Source organism: Astatotilapia calliptera, chromosome 14 (assembly GCF_900246225.1).
Source record: "Astatotilapia calliptera chromosome 14, fAstCal1.2, whole genome shotgun sequence".
Classification (NCBI taxonomy): domain Eukaryota; kingdom Metazoa; phylum Chordata; class Actinopteri; order Cichliformes; family Cichlidae; genus Astatotilapia; species Astatotilapia calliptera.
The window spans coordinates 15,327,204-15,349,433 of record NC_039315.1 but is presented as its reverse complement, the minus strand read 5'-3'; the positions used below and the strand labels follow the sequence as shown (position 1 = coordinate 15,349,433).

Genomic DNA, 22,230 nt, shown 5'->3' with positions numbered 1-22,230 from the left:
GATTGAGTATGATATCTTTTGAGAGGAGGAATTGGGTCTGCTTCATCCTCTAGCTATTGTTCACAGCAAATTCTGATTTGTAAATGAGAGAGGGCGCATTTGTACACAACTCTGTGCTCTTGGCTCATGATTAATAGAAGATTGCTGCTTTCTTCATCCTATGCTTTTGGATGTCTTTCCAGGATCTCCTGTATATTCTGTGGCCTGGGGTCCGGACTCGGACAGAATTCTCTACACTTCAGGAAGACAGCTAATTATCAAGCCTTTACAGCCCAGCGCCAAAATCATACAGGTAAACAAACTTTTTCTGAGTAAGCCGACAGACTAAACTCTCTCTGTTACTCACACATGTTGCTTGAGTGCAAATTCACACTTGGGGATATTCGTTTTCATTTTACTGACATTTACAAAGGCTTGTAGGATTTAGACATCAAAATATGCTATTTCATATGTATATGAAAACCAGTTCCAGACCATATGACCTCTCAGTATAGTATAGTTTGTAGTGAATTATTAACTTGAAATTATTATGTCAAACAGAAGCAAAATTGAGTTCTCCATTTAAATGAGTCAGCGAGGCCATTAATTTCATAAAAGACACTGAAACAAGAGAAGATTTTTTTCTCACCTCTGCTACACTATACTTAAAGGCTTATAAGAAAACTATTACTAAGCTATTACTGCACATAAATTCATATACAAGCACAATGTCCCAACTTTATTATCTCCCTCTGAGATCCCCTGAAGACCAACACAATGAACTAAACAAATGAACTCCCCTCCCCCCTCCCCCACAGACCCCCTAACATCATCCTCTTTGACCTTTGCAGTCCCTTATACAGACAGCAATACAGAATATCTACCTGTGTCTTCCTTGGGTACATGGAATAAGTAACCAGTGTACAAAAAATAAAATTTTTATACAGATTAGGAACAGAATGGTACATTAGGTCTGGTGAGATAAGGCTGGGAACAGGCTCTCTGTTCTGTGTTACACTGTAACACATAATGTTAAAAGTAAGCTCTCAGTTTGGCTAAGATGAAACAATTCATAAACTTGTAACTGTGGTCGTGACCAAAAAATAAATTCCATACGGGTGCTTATTCCAGCCAGCTTATTTTTATCCTCCTTTTGGACAAAGGAAAAGTATAGGAATTTGTTAGAGATCTCTTCAAACCAAAATGTTATGTGTTGATGACGTTATTATGTTTCTTAACCTAACTTTTTCTTTTTTCCCCCCATTCTTTCCATTACGTGTATGCTTTCTCTCTATCTTTCTCTCCCTAGTGGAAGGCTCATGATGGGGTCATTCTGAAGGTAGACTGGAATTCAGTCAATGACCTAATCCTGTCAGGTGGGGAAGATTGTAAATATAAGGTCAGTGGCTTTTTAGTATATTTGTTGATGTCTTAATAATTACTGAATACCTTTTTAAAACCATTTGCCTCTTCAACAGGTATGGGACAGCTTTGGACATCTGCTTCACTGCTCACTGTCTCATGACTACCCAGTCACATCTTTGTCCTGGGCTCCAGATGGAGAGGTGTTTGCTGTGGGCTCTTTCAACACCCTGCGGCTCTGTGATAAGACTGGAGTAAGTGAACCCATTATAACCTCCATGTATTTTTATTTTTTAAATGTTGAACATAGTATAATGTAAATGGGATGTCTGGTATTAGCTATAGAAGTGAAATAGAGGTTAATAATAGACACAGTTTTGGCAAAAGGGTTCAAAACAGCAAATTTTCTTTGTTTTTTTTTTTTGTTTTTTTTTTCCACTTACTCAGGCTTTCATAAACATAATTTTGTCCCGGTGTATTTTAATATGCCTGGAATGACATAAAGTGAACTTAATTTGAGATTTCTGGCACCTCTTACACATTCATCATCGACTGTCTTACCCATGTATCCAACAAGAAGTGCTGGAGGTAGGGTATGGGCAGGACTACAGTCCGTCAGTGAACCACAATTTAGTTCAGTTCAATTCAGTTTTATTTCTATAGCAACAAATCACAACATCAGTTGCCTTAAGGCGCTTTATATTGTCAGGTAAAGACCTTACAATTTCAACCTGATACATTAATTTACTAATATTTAATAATAAAAAAACTTGTGTAACATTTTTGCTTTTTTGAAAATAAAATGTGGAAGTTGATTTTTTTTTTTTTTCCCCACAGCCAGTAACTAGCTAATCTCAACACAACCCTGGCACACGAACACACTCAAATGACCACTCAGTCTAATCTAATCTTTTACACCTGACCAGGAACTGTTTTAATAAGGATGATAATCATTTGCCATATGTAATCTTTTTACAAAAAGTCTACCTAAGGTTGAATTTTCAGTAATACATGTCTCCTCTCTGGTTACACATGTAGTCAGTAAGTAAGTACACGCAGTCCTACAGGAAAAAAACAACAACTTTGTCGCAGTAATCTCATGAAAAAGTATATATATTGAGTAAAAAAAATCAAAGTATGTTAGCATGTGCTTAAGTTAATTCCAGGTTTTTGATCACTTTTTGAGGATATCATAAAATTCATCATTTTAAACGAACGACTTGTTCCTCAAAAACAATTTAACTATTACCTTTCAGTGACATACTCTAAAAGGGGGTTGTTCATGAAATCAGACTGACCTCAGTTATATGCAGCTGTTGCTGGAAAAAAAGAGCAGAAGCTGTACATCATCAGGGCCATGTACTTTCCACATATTTTTAGCTTTTTTGTGTACTTTTTCCTTTAGTTTATGTACATCTCCCCGTGTAGCATTTATTTGTAGTGTGTGAAGTCCTGTTCCTCGAAACATACAGTGTCTATAGCACAGTGTCAGCTTTTCCAATGCAGTATGGTTTACAGTGTGTAGCTCATTACAGGCCACGTGTTTTCTATACATCATTCATCTCTTTAAATCACATTAGGCTGCATGCCACATGTTCTTGTTACCTGGTGCTGATGGTAACTTCAGTAATGAGAAAGGAAATGAGAGAATGATGAATGGTAATTGTTGTTTCATTATTGCTGAACACTTGGCAGAGAGCAATATTACCAGTTCCCTCATGGGACGTTTAGGGCTTCTTTGAGTTTATGTTCAGATGTCACTGTACTGCTGCATCAGATCGCAGTAATCAAAACAAACAACCTGGGCTGGGATTTTTGTGTCCTGATCATCGGGCATTTCATGCTTCATTTTGATTTAATTAGGATCAAATGTCTTTCTTTTTTTTTCTTGGGGTACTAAATCATATGTGCTAGAGAGAGGTCGGGACCAACCAGTATGTCTTCTCTACAGGAGTAAGGTGTGTGTTTGTATCTGCGTTGCGAGACAGATTTGGTATAGTTACTTTTGCTCTTCTGAACCAGCGATTTCAGTTGTTTTGGAGTAACCTGCCAGATTATTGCTGCAGCTTGAGGAAGTGATTCAAATTAAGCCAGCTCATATCCATTTTGCCCGTGTAAACAAAACTAAAAATAATGTACTATTAAAATTACAACTTGCTCCTTTATTTTTTGTAATGACCCGAGTAACCTTATGTCCTCCCATTATGGGTTTGTTTACGTGGTTGGTTTGTTCCATTGTTTCATCATTGCACCACTTGCTTTGCTGTGGTGTGTCTTGGTTAAGGCAGTGTGATGATGATGATAATTATGATGATTATGGTTCTGCCCTGCTCTGACTGGAGGAAGGGTATGCATGCCTTCTCCTCCCTAAGCCCCTCAGAGACAGTGTGTGCTGTAGCATGGTGTGGGAGGCTTGCTCAAGAAGAGAAGCGGAGTGGGGGTGCAGGGAATAAGGGGGGGAAAAGAGTTTAGAAAAAGAAAATCCCCCTCAAAAGGTCACTCCGTCCGAGTCGCGTTCTATGTGTGAATTCAGACAGAAGGTTCTTTCATGCATCAGAGAAAAAGTTCAAGTTTTGCTTACATGTGCACCCTCGACCAGTGTTGTATATTTATTATAATGTCATTGTGCATGAGAAGTTGCAGACAGAAACCATTAGCTGCTTACAAGTGCTTTACCTGTGTTGTTGCTGTGGTTTGTTTGCAGCACAGCAAGGGTTAAACAGCGTGAAGAGCCTTTTCAGTTACTAGCGTGACTAATGGGAAGGAGTTTCATTCTGTATCTGCTACAATGAAACCTTGCACTTTAACGTACTGCTGCTGGCTCAGCAGGATCAGTCCTGCAGATTTAACCCTTTCACCCTTTTCCAGCTTGGCTCTCCTCTCCTTCTAAACTATCAGCTCTCGTCTACGTTTTTACTTTCTCTCCTCCATGCCTTAGGGCAGATGTAGTGAATTACCCCTCTCCATTATCGCTGGAAAGGCTGGGTGGACACACGCAAATACAAAAGTAGCAAAAAAATAAATAAATTAGTCTTGCAGTTCCAGCAAGTCACCCATGGACTGATTGTAGCATTTTTTTCTTAACAATTAAAAGATAACTGATTTATTAATACATATTTATTTCTTTTATTTAGACTTTTATGGTGCTTAGAGTTCTTTTGTGTAGAGCGCTTTTTGTGTAAAGCACTTTTTACAGGAGGTTTAACATCACACAAGACACAAAGAGGCTCACTGTCCCTTTTACAAGATTTGGGAGACACAATAAGTCAGTGTCTGTCTGTGTGCCTGCCATAGTATATGCATGTGCCCACATGCCTGTGTGTGCACATTTGTGTGCAACCATTGCCGTGCAAATGTGCCTGCGAGACAGCAGTCTATTTACGAGGCGCTGCAGCTGGTGTCTAGCGTCTGGACCCTGTCACGATCCCTGACACTGTCACTAGCTAACAAGTAGGACTCATTGTGCCAGGCAAGCACCCTCTCGCTTCTTGCTCTCCACCCCTTCTCCCCCTTCTCTTCTGTACACTTGTTTTTTCTCTCTCTCTTTGCTGTACAACCGTGCTCACATGCATAAATGTTAAAGCTGCCTGGTTTTGCTATTCTAATTCCCTGGAAGAATATTGTGAAGGAATAAGAATAATATTTGTTTATCTATTTAAACTTTCAATAGATTCATTAAAAAAATATGATTTTATCTTTTTGCTTTTGTTATTTGGTCATGAAGAGCAAGTTCTTCTTCTGCTGTAGGAGACACAGAGCACAGGACATCATCCCAAGTTCAGAGGCTGGTCAAAGGCACGTAAGCAGAGTCAGATCAAGAAGGCATAACTGTTTTTGCTGAAAATCTGAGTGTTTACCAGAATGACCTCATTTAAACGAATAATCAGCCTGTGATTGTTCATGCAGGGCTTGGTGTCAATCTGAAAGTGGCTGTAGATGTATACCTCATTGAACCTAATGGTTGCTGCTCCTGTCTCTCCTCTGGTCTCATTTAACTGAGGTATTACTAAAAATATGGTTGACCTGGAATGATCCAGGTTTCTCTCATGCTCCCACCAATAATCTCAAGTGCATATCTTACTCTTCCACTCTCCTTTCCACCATCTCTTTTCTAATCCCCTTCTGTTAAATTATACTTGTGCACAGGAGACTAGCTTAGTCTGAATACTCGTAAAGTTGGCGTAAGGGTGAGCCCTATTTCTTATGAATATCTTTGTCATTTATAGTTAAAAATCCCCTTCCTTCGGGTGTTGCAGTTGTTGGTACACAAAGAACTAACAGTTGTTAACCTCACACAGTTTTGAGAAAATGATCTGTTAATGTTATACCTCATAATAGTAGCATTGCTTTCAAAGGCAGAGAATGTAAAAGTGTTAAACCACTGTTATACCCTTTTTGATTTTTCTATTTGATTGAAAAGCCGAAATGGTCTTCACTCATAACAATCAGTGATTATCCATGATTTTCTGCTAGCTACATTGTCTTTAGAACGAACTGAATATTTTATTCATCCACTTCGTGTCAGTTTTGGGTAAAATTATGCAGGAGACTGAGCTCCTAATTGTTTCTTTCTCTTGCATGTTTTTACTTTTTCTTTCTTTCTTTTTTTTAAACATAGAATTACCTCATTTGTCTAAATCTTCCTCTATCATTCTTTTTTTTGCTTCTCATGCCTCCCTACTCCCTTTGGGTATGTTTGGCTACCTTGCACTTATCAGTGCTCCCCCTCTTGGCTCCGTCTCCCTTGTTCCTTCCTCGAGGCCCTCTTTACCTCTCTTTTTCTGGATGAGTCTAGGGGTCCCCTTAGGGCTTTGCTCAGCATTGCCACTTTTGGAATTGGTCCATGTTTAACTTTCTTCATTATCCCTTGCGTCTTCATCTGCACCCGCTTTGTCTGTAGGATCTTTGTCCACCCGTCCTTAACACAGCTAGCTATTGTTTATGTCCCCAGAAAGTGTATTCCTCTTGACTGTCTGTTAGCCTGCCACACTTGTTGTTGTCTTTATTTTCCCTCTGAGCCGTAGACTCTTATTTGCTAGGCATCAGTCATCACCGGCTTATCAATTAGTCCCTTTAACAGGTCTCCCCCTTTACCACTGGGGAGCATATACCTGAGCGTGTGCTGGCAAGTTTGCTACCAGCCATTGGCCAGCCAACATCTGGAAAGTGCCGCTGTTGGAAAAGAATGAAATGGCCAAGAGTTCTGGTCCTGATTGTGAACCACTGTTAGTGGAGCATGAAAAAGCAAAAGAAACCACTGTAGATTTATTACAGTGCAAACCTTTATCTGTTTTCATCACAAGAAACTGGGGCGTTCAGTACAGTATGTTTTTAGGCAGCAGAAGTAAAAGAGAAACACACACACACACGTTGAGGATAGGGAGTAGAAAAACAGCAGAGACTGAGTGAAATTAATGGTGTAGCTTTGACAAAGAAAGACCATGTGCACATTAAAAAACATGGTGTCTTAGTATTTGAAAAAAGACAAGTAAGTTTGTGAGTGTGTCAGGGAGAGAGAGAGAGGGAGAGCTAGGGAGCGTTGTCAAACAAAGAGAGTCCTGAGTCAGCAGCAGAGCAGTTTTCTCCCCAGGCAACTGGGTAGGGCTACCCCTCTCTCTTTCTCTCTCTCCCTCCTCCTCCCACTTGCGCTCTCTGTCCCTCACTCTCTTCTTTCTCACTCTCTCCCTCCCCTTAAAAATCTGTGCTTTTGCATGCTATTTCTTGCTCTCTCCACTCTGCACTTTTCCTTTATGCACACTCTCTCTCGCTCGCTGTAGTAAGAACAGAAAGCTTCCTCCATATTACTGTGAAGTGGTAGAAAAAGAACTCCAGTTCTGAATCTGAGGTCTGCCCGTCCTCTCTCAGCTCTCTCCCTCTACAGTTTATCCTTGTTTTCATAGGAATAATTTCACTCATTTCTTTTAACAGATTTTAATGAGGTTACCAGTCTTGATGAAACCTTTGCGAGCATGAATAGTGTAAGACTATTAGATGCAATACTTACATGTAGACTTAATCTGTCATCCCAAGGAGCTCATTAGTTTCCCCTACCAGAATGTGAGGATAATGATTTCTCCTTTGTATTCGAGGCCCTTTGTGTCGAACAGGCTTTGGTTTTCTGTGTTGCTGAACTCATTCTGGCACACTCTGTGGAACAGTGTATACTTAGGTCCATCTTGCAGATGATTGACCCCAATTTTTTTTCTTTTTTGTGTATGTGTGTGTGTGTGAGAGAGAGAGAGTCAGTGCTTGTGTGCGTAAAGTGGGTTAGAGTAAAAGGCACTTGTTGACATGGTATTACTTTTACACCTCTCCCGAGTTCGGCTAAAGGCTTGCCTTGTTGGAAACCAAAAAGGAGGGGAGCATGAAAAGCTGAGAAAAGAGAGCAGTTGGAGGGGTGGGGGGTGGGGTAGTGTGGAACTGTCCAATATATCCTTTAAAGTTGGCCTAGGCAGTGAGGCTTGGAGGATTGGTCTCCATAAAAGACGGTGGTTTCTCTCTCTCTCTCTCTCTCTCTCTCTCTCTCTCTCTCTCTCTCTCTCTCTCTCTCTCTCTCTCTCTCTCTCTCTCTCTCTCTCTCTCTCTCTCTCTCTCTCTCTCTCTCTCTCTCTCTCTCTTTTTTTTTTTTCTTTTCTTTTTTCTCTTTACTTCTCAAACCCTCCTTCCCTCCCCCCAAAGCTGGAGTAAGAGTACGACAGTAAGACAGTGCCCTGCCAGCCGCTCTGGCAGAGTCATCATTCTTAGCAACGCTAAATCACTACCTCCACTAGCTAGACAAACATGTCACACTCATAGACAGAAAGAGAGGAAAGAGGGATAAAGCCATGAGGGTGATACTTGGTGACGAAGGCAGGGAGCAAATAACGGGCTTTGGTTGTGCACACAAGTAGGGGAGAGCCTAGTATGTGTGGAACTGGGGGTATCACTTTGAGATTTTTTGCCAGCCCAGAGTTCATTAAGGACCGTTATTGAGGGCTAGGGCTGGGCTGGAGGCACTGGACCAACTTCCAGAAGAGGATGATTTGAAAGGGTTTAATTTTGGCTGCACCCCAGGGTTCCCTCCCCCTCTCTGCTGGCCTCCACATGGAGCAGAATGATGCTGAGTAATTTAATGACTGCTTCCTTCATTTGTTCAAATTTGTTATATATGTTTGCTTCAACAGAGGAATAATGCTTTGTCCTGTCATATGTAGTTTACTTTGTGTATGCTCCACTGTGTGGATACTTTGACAGTAGAAGAGATCTGCCATGGTATAATGATGGAAGTAAGATTAGCAGGTATCAACAAGTGTTCTACACAGACAGGGCTGGATACATTCTCAAAGCCTTAGTCTGTGCTGCTCATACGATGACCAAAATAAACCTGTCTGTTCTTAAATTGTCATCACTGATATAGTGGGGTCTTGTGCATTCTGCCATTTGTAGCATGCCAAATGCTTTTAAACACCCAAATTACCTGTGTGGGTGCGTGTCTGTGCGCGTGTGTGTTTGCAAGTGCATATGTGCATAGTTGGTGCTAATAGAATTCTGCTGTCCAGCTCACAGCTGTGTCCTGCTGATGAGTCCCAGGAGGCCCCAGCATGTGTCTATGGTTACTATGTTGAGGCTTCAGCATGAAACCATGTGTAGATCATTACTCTCCCCTTCTCTCTCTCTCTCTCTCTCTCTCTCTCTCTCTCTCTCTCTCTCTCTCTCTCTCTCTCTCTCTCTCTCTCTCTCGCTATCTTCTAGCTTGTCTTGACCCCCCCCCCCCCCCCCCCCCCCCCTTGCCGTCCCTCTCCCGTCTCTCTCCACTTCCCTTTGCTCTGCCAAAGCTCCAACTTATGCCACACTATGCTTGTCTACGGCCCAGCCTCTGTATCTCGTTAGCCAAGCCAAATGGCTATTTCAATACAGAGATTTGTGGAGCTCTAGCCTATGTTTACAAATGGGCTTATAAGATAACTATAGTGTGTTATTGCAGAGTCAGGAAATGCAAATGGTTTACTTTGTCATTGCACAGTAAATACTGAAACCTTTACTTTGATTGTATTGTATGTTTTGCATACACTCACACGCACACACAGCGATTCTTTACAAGGCCGATTTTGAATAAAAGCAGACAAGATGACAATAGATTGAAGGACAACTTTTTAGAATAACACTGTGTTTTGCAGTGATATTGTTAAACTGAAGGACTCTGACAGTGGTCAGAGTTAAATTAAATCTTTAACAAACAATACAGTTATCGGTTGAATTTTATGTATTTCTTCTTCATAAGTTGCATCTTTAATGCATTTCACGTGCACAGTTTTTTTACTTCTGTCTTGCCATGCCCCACTTGTAGACTTACGTGTGTGTGTGTGTGTGTGCGTGCGTGTATGCGTGTGCACACTTGTTACCAAAGCAACTAATATTATCACTTTGTATACTAGTGATTACTTACACAGAAACATGAAATACATGCAGCATGAAATACAAACAGTGTGGAATTGCAATACATAGATGATGTACAGTTAAATAACACTATAATGATGTTGCAGTTGCACACAAATGTTTATTTAAAAAGTTATTTGGTTTAAAGTAACATAACCATCTCGAGAAAAGGTGTGGGTATTTGGAACGTAGAATCCATCTTGGAAGTCAGCTCCCAGCCTGAGACATTCCCACACACAGGTCTGACCAGTCCTGGACATAGGCCCAGCTGTCCTTATCCTAATAGTCAACCCCATCCCCCATGGAGGGTTCACTGCAAGCTGACGTTTACAAGGTCTCCTAATCTGCTGAGAGATTGATGAGCCCTAATCCAAAACGACCTTCTTGTTTTTTCCCCAAAGCAAATTGCTTTGTTTTTAGTTTCACTCTTGAGCATTTTTTTAAATATATACTTCATAGTGGGTTTAGCTCAGGTTTGGTCCTGAACATTGGTGTCAGCATTTTCAGACATGTACACCCTATGTCTGTTTAGGGCTTTATACTTGCCTGTATATGTCTAGTGTCCATTACACTGAGATATTTTGTGTTTATTATGTGCAGGGAGTTACTCTGTACCTGCACTGCCAGGTCCTGTCCTACACATAGACACACAGGCAAACTAAAGCCAGCTGGCTTTGCAGATAGTCTGCCATCTGTTCTGATTTATGTAAGACTGTTAACCCCGGACTAGGTCAGCTCCCACTAGCTCACTAGCACAGTGTTAAACTAACAGAGAATAGCTCTCCTTTCACCTGTTTAAAAATTGTGGAGAAAATTGTAGGTTTGAACTGTGTGGGTTTTTTTCCCCCACAGTTTATGTTATGTAATGATGAGATAAACTTTTTTTCACACTTTGAGCAATATTTTTAATTTCAAGTTGAAAACATAACTAAACAATGGCATATGGTCTGAAGTACGACTGTAAAGTATTAGAGATACATAATTATATGCTTATGTTTATGAAAAAAGTATGTGCATTGTGTGCTCTATATAACAAGGCCAAATAGGGTTGTAACTGCATTAAATACAAGTTTGTTAATGGGTCACAGAGTCTGTTTGACCCATTAACACATGTGGCAGTTACAAGTTTTTTTCTAAACGCTTGCTGCAAATGTGTCAGGACCGTCCAAGATGAAGGGCTAGAAAAGCACAGAGAGTCTGAAACTCTCATGCCCCCCTTCTGATTAGCATGTTGTTGACTTGCGTTAGGGCTGGGGGGGGAGCAGAGAGCGGTCAGAGCAGATATATTTAATGCTTGTGAAGTAATGGGGCTGAATCAGCAGATAGCTCCACTGGGAGCCATTAGCCCAGACATGTGTCATTAACCCTTTCCCTACACTTTCAGGTACTGTAGAGAGACAGAAATTCAGTGGCACAGAGTCGTACTTTAATTTTTTCCTTTGACTTAGTTTCTACTGTTTTATTTTTTATTTTATTTTATTTTAGCTTTTATGTTTTATTAGTATTATCATATTAATTTATTTTAAATATATATAGGGCAACTTTTGCATATAGCTCAGGAGCGATGTGATAATTTCTGGCCTTTGCTACATGCTAATAAATATATATTTTTGCTTTATTAGTCATACACTGCATGGTTTCAAGAGTAGATGTAAAAGATTGAGTATGTATGCCTGGTCTGGTTCATTTCAGTTACAGTGAAACATAATGGTTTTCAAAAAGAAAAATGTATCAATGCGTTGGGGGGGTTTTCCACTCTAGTTTTGCCAGACAAGCCACTTTTTTTGTGCAAACACTCACATTTTAACCAGGACACATGTAAATATGCAACTTACTTTTGCAGTTGTGATAATTAGTTGCTAATAACAAATAGAAATATCTCCCCATGCAGAGTAACCTTGATATTTTGACTTTTCTTTCTGCCACAAAGCTGTCGTTGTTAGAAAGCATGGTAGCCAGCTTAATTCAAGCTGAACACCGGCAGTGTTTCAACAGCCTCCTTTCAAGCCTACAGGGAATAAGTATTTGTCATTAAAATAATGAGCTACTAATTTGTGGGAGGATGGTTTTTTGTGTTTTTTTTTTAAAGGCAAGAAACTGCTTCAAAAAAGTAACAGGACAGAGTTAGTTATGCCTATTTAGAAAGAAAGACATATAGAAAAGGCATATGCAAAATGGTTACTTTAACAGAACGTTTGCTCCAAGGCAGGAATGTCCTGACTTTTAGAAGGCCCAACATTATTACCCAAACTTGTGCCTTTAGAAACAAGTTTGAGTCTGCCTTGAATCTAATTTTCTCTTAAAATAACCTTTTTGCAGTCGTCCCCGTGCCGGCTGCAGCTACAGGGCAACAATAGAGAGAAGGGGCAGGCCCACAACACCTGCCAGTCTTAATGGTAAACATATGTCAAGAAATGCCGAACGTGAGGAGGAAGAGAGGAGGAGGAGAGCAAGCGCACGCTCCTCGAAGAGGCCGTGCATCAAAAGAGTGTGTGCAGTCTTGTGTGCACTTACAGGTGGTTGCATGCTGCAAGCTAGGGTCTGCGCATCATCGCTTAAATAAAAATAGCCCCAAGTAGTAACACCAGCCAGCTAAATATGGTAAAGGTTAGTACATACTAAGTGTTGGAGCCAAGTCCTGGCCAATATTTTACTCAGTTACATCATGCCATATTTAAGTATTTGTCATGATCTTTAAGTTTTTATTATAATCTTGATCATTTTAGGTTATAATGTAATATGCTGTGATCCATAAATTAATCCTGCTTTGTTAGTCTGTTGTTGTTGTAAAGTGTTGGTAGATGTCGTAAAGGGGGTGTGTATTTATTTTCCTGTGAGATGTATCTGGCCCTTCAGTTTGCCAGAGCTTCAGGGGAAGGTGGCTGTCAAGAAGCCATTTTCAAGGAAGGGAAACCAGCAGAATAGGCTGAGGTATGCCAAATTACACAAGACCTGGGCTTAAAATCAGTGGCAACAGGTCTCATGGAGTGACAAATCCAAATGTGAAACTTTTTGTTCAAATTATTGTCAGTATTTACAGCGGAGGTACAACAGTGAGTGTCTACAGTCATCTGTAAAATGTTGTGTAGGCTCTCTCATGGTTTGGAACTGCATTTCAGCATCAGATTTCGATCCATCGTGCAATACTACCTGGAAAGCAACTGATTAGCAATAGCTTCATTTTTCAGCGTGACACTGATCCCAAACACACTGTAAATGCAGTAAAAGCATAACTGTATAGACAAACACACAGGTGAACAAACTGGAATCAGTCATGGACTGACCTCTGCGAGTCCTCAAAAGTTGAAGCAGTGTGAAAGCATCTAACTAGAGAATGGAACCAAAGATAACTAACATCCAAAGAATGTCCTTCAAGTATTCTTGAAGGCTGATTAAAAAGATTACAAGAAAGCTTGCTTAAGAGAGTTCAGGTTGTTTTTAAAAAAAAAAAAAGTTGGTCACACCAAATACTGACTTCGAAGTGCATTAGAATTGCAGAAACTCTGTTTTTGCTTTATAGACTGTATATCCATTCATGATTCCACATGTTTAAATAAGTTGCTGCACTTTATTTTCCATTTTCCTGCATCTGTTTCATAAATACACAGCAGTTTTTCTTTTAATTCAAAATATTTTTATTGAGTATTTGTGGATATAGTTTACAAAGAAAAAAAGAAGACGGAAACACAAACTGTTTACAATGAATACAAAACAAAACTTCTCACGTTGGTACACAGCAGTTTTTAACTGCTTAACTTTAATTTGTGTGAGTGTGTTTTCATCTGCATTGGAGTACACACCTAGACTTGCATACATAGCATTGCTGCTATGTGTAAAGTGTTTCATCTTTTTTTTTTTTTTTTGTATAAGCTCATTGTGACTTTCAGGGGTCTCACCCTCTCTCCCCCAAACCTCAGCTGAGAACTAAACGTCATGTCTGTCACCTTCCCTCTGACCACAAAGCTGCCCATTATGGATATACGGTGTTCAATGACCAGAGTGGACTCTGGCTAGATGACGGCCGAAACTCACCTTCCACATCCCACAGCCAAATCTTTATTTTGGCCTCTATACAGACCATGTCCTTGTCTGCGTGTTCTCTCTTGATGCTGTTTAACATCTCTCTGCACTAATCTTAAATCTCCTTGCAACCTTGTCAAGTAGAATTCTCAAGTATCCAGCAGAGTTCCACCCCTCTGGGCTGCAGTAAAACCATTTGCCAAATGTATTGCCACAGACTGATTCACCTTCCCTTGCTGCGCTCCCCCTTAATTGGGCTCCCCCATCTCTACTGTTCTTGTAGTAGTCAGTGATCTGCTCTCCTCTGTTTATTACCAGTCTCACATCCTCTTTAAAATCGGAGCACACCAGTCTGACTTTGCAGTGTATTTTAAAAAAAAAGAAAAGGGGGGGGGGGGGGGTTGAACGTTTAGAAGTCAAATATCTATCGACTCTAAATTTCTGTGATTCTGTGACACTCTGAGACAATATAATTGAGTATGAGGTTAAACCTACTGCAGCCAAGCTAAGTCATCAATCAGACTGTGCCTGTCTTTCTTCCTTTTGCTGTATACAAACAACAGCACAGGATGCAGAAGGAGAGTTGTTCTTCTAGATAACCTCCTGCCTTGCCTTTAAGTCAGCTGGTTTTATTATTCTCGTATGGTCATTTTTAATGCAGGACTTTCTGTTCTTCTAACCAGTTTCTTGTTAAGCAGCCAAGTGTCAGAATTATTCAACTCTTTTCCAATAAGGAGAGAGGGAATAAATGAAAGAAAGGTAGATGAAGGAGATAAAGATGGAGTGAGAGAGTGAGCTTTCCTCTGAGTGCTGCTCTGGAAAAGATTTTTGTATCCCTGGTCCTCCAGGCACAGTCCGCTCATCTCAGGAGAGCAATAGGAGTCTCCCCTTGTGTCCCATAGTCAGACACTGGCTGACAACTCTTGACAAACCAGAGGATTTTCACCTCTTTTACACACATGTACACATTAGAGCAACATGTGAACTCACACTAAATTTCTGTTGTCTTATTTCCTGCATTCGTATATTCATTTTGTTTAAACTTTTTTTCATTTCCTTTGCACTTTTACTCACACGCAAACTCAAACTTAGGTGCACACATGCCGTGTATTGCACACATATAAAAGCAACTCCCTCTTTCCACACACACACACACACACGCACGCACGCACGCGCGCGCTCACTGGCTCCAGAAAGAGTCAAATGGCTCAATGTGTTAAAAGCATTAGGTAAGCATGGATCCAGCAGTGCTCCTCAGGCCGATATCACATGTCCTGCTTCATTACAATCTGTTGTATACATTCGGCTTGATCTCTGACCCTCCATCTATCCATCGCTCTGTCTTCCATTCCCCCCCCCCTCGTTTACCCCTGGTGTGCTTTAACACAGAGTGGGTCATCTCAAGATGTTAGCAGAAGAATAAATGAGTTCTGTTGTTATTGTAAATGCTGGCCCAAGCTGCTCTGCTTTGGAGCTCAAGCAAGAACACTTTCACTCTTTTGGAAGAGAGGAAAACAAAAAAAATCTATATGTAAAAAGTATGTTGATTTAAAGAAAATGTAATTAATGTAATGCATAAAGGAAGTTGAAGCTGCTGAAATTAAAGGAAGAAGGGAGGGGAGAAAAAGATAAATATAAATTAATCTCACTTTAACAAACTAGCCTTTGTCCACATGGGAAAGGTCCTTTTTCCTAAAGCTATTTTGGGTCCTGATATGACATTAACTGCTGGGAGGGTGCTGACCAAAACCATCTGAGTGGTGGGTGTATGAGGCAGACGGGACCAGGAGAAGGAGAGAGATCAAAGCAGCTGCCCAGAAACCTGTAGCTTTCTGACTTTACCTCTACTCCTGTCAGAGGCAACGAAGAGGAAATAACGATACACCTCACATCCCGCAGCTGCGTGTGTGTTAGGCAGTGAACACACTGAGGCCTTTGCTCCAAGGTTCACCGCAGCACTTGGCCCACTGCACCACACCTGTCTCTCCATTGCAGGCAAGCAGGCAGGGCTAGGTTAACATTAGCACTTTTCTTCCCTAATAAGCAGGTTACAGTGTGAATGCATGCGTTTGTGTGGAAGACTGCAGCTAAGAAACTCGGGTCAGCCAGCTACTTGCGCTCAAGGCAAGAGAGGAGGTCAGGCACAGCTGTGGAGGATGAGGAAGGGGAACTCTAGTGGCAGAAGGGCTTATTGTGTGAGGAAAATTGGCTCTAGTTATTGTAGATGATGGATAATAGCAACAATTTCGATGTCACAAAACATATTCATTGTGCCTTTACCTACTACTCCATGGCCTTCAGAGAGATCATTCTGGAAAATAACAAACTGGATTTTTTTTGTCTGTTAGTTTATTCATTGTCTCAACAGAATCTTGCTGAATCAAAACATAATGGCCTTAGCCTTTGCTCTTATGTTCTATGCCAGAGTAGAAAAACAGGGGAGGTGGGCAGTATGAGGGGTGCCTTGACTTGGATAGTAAGGAGTTCCTTATCTCACAGTTGTGTCTTTTGCCATTCTTTACTATCAGACAGACTGTCTGATGCAGCACAGCAGACAAGAAAAAGTGTCATTATTTCTTTCTTTGCTCCTCTTTTCCCCATCCTTCTCAGCCCTGACTTTACTGAACCTATTCTCATATAAAGAAGGAAGAGATTTTGTTAATTAGCTTTAGTTCAGAGACACCCATAAACCCTCCCTCTTCTCCCAGCCCCCCATCAGTGTAGTCGATGAAAATAGCAGTGTATGTTTATGAGCGGTGCAGAGCTAAGTTCTCTGTCTGTGTCTCACGGTTCATCACTGCTCAATGACTGACTGGGCCTATGTCTTTCTGGCAGAGTTTATATTATGTGCACATACACACATATAAGCACTCACATGTGTGTTGACTTACTGCTTCTGCTCGCTAAACTTCACATTGTCAGTAGTTCCTAAACTGCCCCACAGGTAATTGTTTAACATTGTTTATTACTATCACCAACAATTTACCATTTCATTCTTCATCTCGCCCCTCTCCAGTGGTCCTATGCGTTGGAGAAGCCCAACACAGGAAGTGTGTTCAGCTTGGCCTGGTCTGCGGATGGCACCCAGCTGGCCGGGGCCTGCGGCAACGGACATGTCATCTTTGCCCATGTGGTGGAGCAGCACTGGGAGTGGAAGAATTTTGTGATCACTCTTACAAAGAGGAGAACCATGCAGGTAGAAAGATTACCTCATACAAATGAGTTTGTGTTTGCATCAAATTAGTTTTCCTTTCTAATTTAACAAAGAAGGTGATAAAAGACTGACGGAATCTAAAGTAAACCAAAAGACCAATATGTTTCAGTAACTTGTGCATAAATAAATGGTGTAATCATATACGTGTCCAAAAGAATCATAGTAAAAATCATTTTGTTTCTGGTCTATAATAAAAGTTGCTTTTCTGCTCTTCAGAGCTGTCTGTGTTTAAACCAAAATCATTGAAAATAAGCTTGCCTGTTAGGGAAAAGGAGTATGGATATTTACTCAAACACTTAACAGAGCCAACTCCGTTATGTTGGTGTAGCAAGAGAATTGAAAAATAGTGCAATGCTATCAGCAAACTATACAGAGGCGAGTAAATATGCTATACAGCGACGCAAATGCCTCCCAGGCCTTGGCTAGCTGTGGCCATATATTATAGGAGGACCCTCCCAATGTGCCAGTGTGCAGCCCTGCAATGACAATGACCAGCCTGTCTCGCCGCCTCCCTCGCTTCACCATTCTCTACTCTTTAAACTTGCACTCACCACAAGGTAGCGTTTACATGCGGTTAACACACCCAAGTGTACACACACACACACTCGTTTATTTTCAGGCAGGGACGCACACACACCTACAGAAGCAGGGTTACACACGTGTGCCAACACACATGTGCACCCATAGACAACTCTACCAAGTGCAGTTTGTGTAAACCAAACAAAGTTGGGTCATCAGCCATTTATTTTCAGCCTCGCAGGCGCTTCTCTGTCTCCCTCCTCCCTCTCTCCTCCTCGAAGTCCGTTTTAAAACTGCACATCTGCCAGTGGTTTGTGAATCAGCCAGCTAAATTTACCACCTTGCGGTCAAATGTTTTTTATTCCTGGTTGTGTTGCATGTAAATTTGGATTGCTGGAGGGAGCAGAGGAGGAAGATTTGTAAAGCTGTAAAAATAACCCCACCTTTCACCTGGTGCTGGAAAAGGCTCCTTCATTCATTCACACAGAGAGCTGGAGGGAAGTATTTATCTACGCAGGTGAAAAAATTAGTACCGACCGCTGCACGCACACACTTAAAACAGTAAGAACTGCTTTCCCTGTGTCCACAGCTGACCTACGTATACTTGGATTTACTGTATATAGTTTCCTGTGTATATTACGAATAACTACACTCCAATGTGTACGTGACTGTGTTCAGCCCTCTGCTAGTGAAGCTAGCGTCTTTCCTTTTTGTTGGGGTTTCTTTTTTTTTTGCATTTTAAATGAGAATTGTTTGCTCAGTAATATAAAGTTTGTGCCTGTGTCATACTTTCTGCAAAGTCAAGTCATCCCTACACTTTTTTTTCCACTTTTAAGTCCCCCTCTCTCCTCTCCTTTCCTCTCTTTTCCACAGGTGAGGAATGTGCTGAACGATGCAGTGGACTTATTGGAGTTTAGAGATCGAGTCATCAAAGCATCTCTGGCACACGGTCACCTAGTGGTTGCGACTTCCCTCCAGTGCTATGTCTACAAGTGAGTAGTGCTCTTTTTTGTCTTTTTTTTTTATCTTCTCATCCTCTATTCAAAGTCATAGTTTCTCATCATGTGCTTTCAGTATATTTTGTTGTTGTACAAAACATGCTCCTCTTTTACTGAGCAAAGCATGAGAAAAGTCTTTTGATTCAACCAGAATATACTGAAATCTCATGCCGTGTAGCTAGAAAAACCTACAAAAATAAAACATAACCACACAGAAAAAAATGGTTCTGATGGGAGGGAAAAACAACCAAATCTTACCAAGTTGCTGATTCATTTCAGGCTATTGTTACTTCATGATCTGTGTGTTTTGTAAAATATGGAGATGTTTTTTTTTTTTTGTTTCACTTCATGGAAAAATAATAGGATTAGGAACAAGGGAACATGTTCTGCAGACTTCATCCTATAATGATTGTTTTCAGGCCTGCACTCTTTATGCTCACTCTGCAGATTTATCTCCTCTCCATTCATTGATATTGTCTAAATATTGTGTCTTTTATTGCTTTTTACCCTTTTGCTTTGGGTCATATTTTTGCTTCTTTTTTTTTTCCTCATCTCTGCAGTTGTGCCAGATGTAGCACAGTTATTTAATGTCTGCGACTGTGCTGTTTATTTTTGCCAGCTCAAGAAACTGGAATACTCCTCTCATCTTTGACCTAAAGGAGGGAACAGTCAGCCTCATCCTACAAGCAGAGAAGTGAGTCTTTTTATTCCAGGAGCAAAGCAGCAGGAGAGAGAACAGGCTGTTGGATCATCTATCAGCTTCTCTAATGCTTCATTACTCTGCACTGGCCACTCATCAAGCAGCAGCCAACCAAGCGCACAAACACACACACACACGCACGGGCACGGGCACATGTACGCACGCACACGTACACACAGTCGGGTTGTGCTCTAGCTCAGCCAGCCCTGTCATACAATAAGGCTGAGAGTGAAACCACTGGGGGAAATTAGATTAATATGGAGTAGCTCTTGTGCAATACTCCAGTGCAGTGTCGCTGACACTCAGCATGGAGCTAAATAGATTACTGGGCATTTTGTAATCGCAGTTTAGATTGATGAGTCATACTGAGTAAGTTAACAGTGTGTTGCTGTTCAGTAAATGTTTAAATTACCTTCTTGTGTCAGTTGATTAACTCTTACCGTCTGTTATGTATTTAATTTTCCTGTTTGCTCCCCTTTATTCCTCACCATGTTACCTCAGTCGTATAATGTGTAATATACAGCATATACAGTAACTTGGCCTCTCTTGTCTCCCCCTCCCAGACATTTTCTACTAGTGGATGGAGCAGGGTTGTATACGTTCTCCTATGAAGGACGATTGATATCGTCCCCAAAGTTCCCGGGTATGAGAGCAGATATTCTAAATGCCCAGAGTGTCTCACTTAGTAACGACACCATAGCCATTCGGGACAAGAGTGATGAAAAAGGTGAGGGGAAAACTCCATGCTTACTATAAAATTTCAAAATCATACGGACTGTGCTTTTACTGTGTCCTCTTTCTCTTTTTCTCTCACAAGTTATCCTTCTCTTTGATGCCCTGACTGGAAAGGCTCTTGGTGATGGGAAGCCCTTGACCCACAAGGTTAGTAACCTGCTTTCTTTCTGACCAAATGTACTTCAGCAACAAGGAAGTTCTCTGACCACATCAGATTATTTATTTATTTATTTATTTATTTATTTATTTATTAAACTTTGATTATACAAAACGAGATAACTTTATGCTCACATGCCACTTTAATAAGTACACAGTGCTAGTACCCGGTTGGACCCCCTTTAATTCTTAGCAGCAAAGATTCAACAAGGTGTTAAAAACATTCATTAGCGATTTTGCTTCCATATTGTCATGATAGCGCCACACAGTTTTTACTGATCCATGATGCTCTTCCACCACACCCCAAAAGGGGAGTGAGACTGGTGACTGTAGAGGTCATTTAAGTACAGTAAAGTCATTATCATGGTCAAGAAATTATTTTGAGGTGCTTTGAGCTTTGTGATATGCCTAAATGCATTGAGTTGCTGCCATCTGATCAGATATCTGTGTTAATGAGCAGTTGAACAGATGTACCCAACACATATCTGCTGTTTGGACCTACATCTCGGAAGATACTTAAAATTATGTTATAATGCAGAGTGTTATGGATAAGCAGATAAGTGTAGAAATGTTTTTGGGTTTTTTGTCAGTGTGACTGGTTAGAATGCGTTAGTATTTGTGTTTTATTATGTGTTGATATGATAGGACATAATAACAGAAGCTGTCTGATGGTGGCTGTTCAAATGTGTGTTTATTTTTTCAACCAAAACACAGAGTCAGAGTGAACACACATTTGTTTAGTTTTAGTATTACACAGTTCAGTTATGTATAACGCAGCCTCCCATTATTGTGTAACAAGCTGTATTTATTATGTTTTCTACAGCCGAGTGAAAAGTGAAAGGTTTTTATGCATGCTTCATCAAACTGAAGCCTTTTGCTGTAGCAATAACAGTAATAACACTAATTGCAATTGTTTTTAATTAGATCATTACTTTAATGTTCACATGGGAACATGTTTTTTTTTAAACTTCTGATTCATTTACATGCCACTACTGCATATCTTGAAGTTTTGTCTTCCTTCCCATGTAGTTTCTGTTTTGGCCTCTCTCTCTCTGCTCCACTTTTCATTATTTTCTTTCTCCTCACCCTCGATCTGGCCACGGTAGATGGCTGCCCATTTCTGAGTTGGGTTCAGCTGGAGGTTTCCTCTCAAAAGGAAGTTCTTCCTCCCCACTGTTGCCAAATGCTTGCTCACAGGGAATTGCCTAATTATTGGGGTTTTCCCTCTTTTTACAGATGCTTATTATAAAATGATGACAAATACTGATTATAAAGTATTTTCATAGCATTAATCCTCATACAGAAAATAATGCCACAAGAGCAATATGTATGTTAATACATCCATGTTGTTCATCACGTCTTCCTTCAAGATATGTTTTCTTTCTGTGAACTGAACTGAATTATAAGTAGTGATATGAGCCTTCTGAATTTACACCTAAAATGCTCTGTCTTTAATTTTGTATTGCCAGCAAAACCTCCTATTATCTTGAGCAGCAGAAGATGAAGTTACATGAAAAAGAAATCTTCCTATTAATAAGATAAACTGTCTCCATGTGCATGAATTGTTCAGTTACAGCTTATGTCACAACCCGGCTCATAGGAAGTGACAAACAAATGGGAGACCACACACAGGCTTTTAAAGACTGTGAGACATATTTAATGAAAATAAGGTAAAGCAACTTAAACACAATTTAAAGGATATAACAGCCATAACTGAAACTTCCTAATGAACATGACAAGTGCCAGAGAGAGCGTCAAAGCCAGCCACCACTGGTTCAGTCAAGGTGTCTTTATATACACTGGGACTGGCCTCTCAGGTGTGCTGCATCAATAATTGGGTCAGCTCCACCTACCTGCAAGAAACGGGTAAAAGAAAAAGCAAAACACAAGACCAGCCCACTGGCTGTCACACTTCCCCCCATAGAACAGGGTCTCACCCTGAATTGGCAACACATTTACATTATGAATATGCAACTAGAAGAACATGCATATATTAAATCCATAACATATACACACACACATGCAACCTCACTTTCAACACCTTTTGTATGCTCAAAAGTCATCTTCAGCTCAACTCCAACCTCAGCAACCTTGGTACTTAGGAGCAATTTAAGAGGAAGGAAAACAATACT

The 22,230-nt window shown here is 40.6% G+C and overlaps 1 protein-coding gene across 3 annotated transcripts in view; it reads left to right on the top strand.

Moving 5' to 3' along the window:
- The window catches only part of ift80 (intraflagellar transport 80 homolog (Chlamydomonas)), a 54,420-nt gene that overhangs the window by 13,735 nt on the left and 18,455 nt on the right, over positions 1 to 22,230 (top strand). For all 3 annotated transcript variants that reach the window (XM_026192161.1, XM_026192162.1, XM_026192160.1), the window contains exons 6-13: positions 183 to 292; positions 1,289 to 1,378; positions 1,458 to 1,595; positions 16,793 to 16,972; positions 18,383 to 18,501; positions 19,127 to 19,201; positions 19,771 to 19,934; positions 20,025 to 20,089. In XM_026192161.1, coding sequence (XP_026047946.1) covers positions 183 to 292; positions 1,289 to 1,378; positions 1,458 to 1,595; positions 16,793 to 16,972; positions 18,383 to 18,501; positions 19,127 to 19,201; positions 19,771 to 19,934; positions 20,025 to 20,089 — 941 coding nt within the window. The remainder of the gene's footprint in view (positions 1 to 182; positions 293 to 1,288; positions 1,379 to 1,457; positions 1,596 to 16,792; positions 16,973 to 18,382; positions 18,502 to 19,126; positions 19,202 to 19,770; positions 19,935 to 20,024; positions 20,090 to 22,230) is intronic.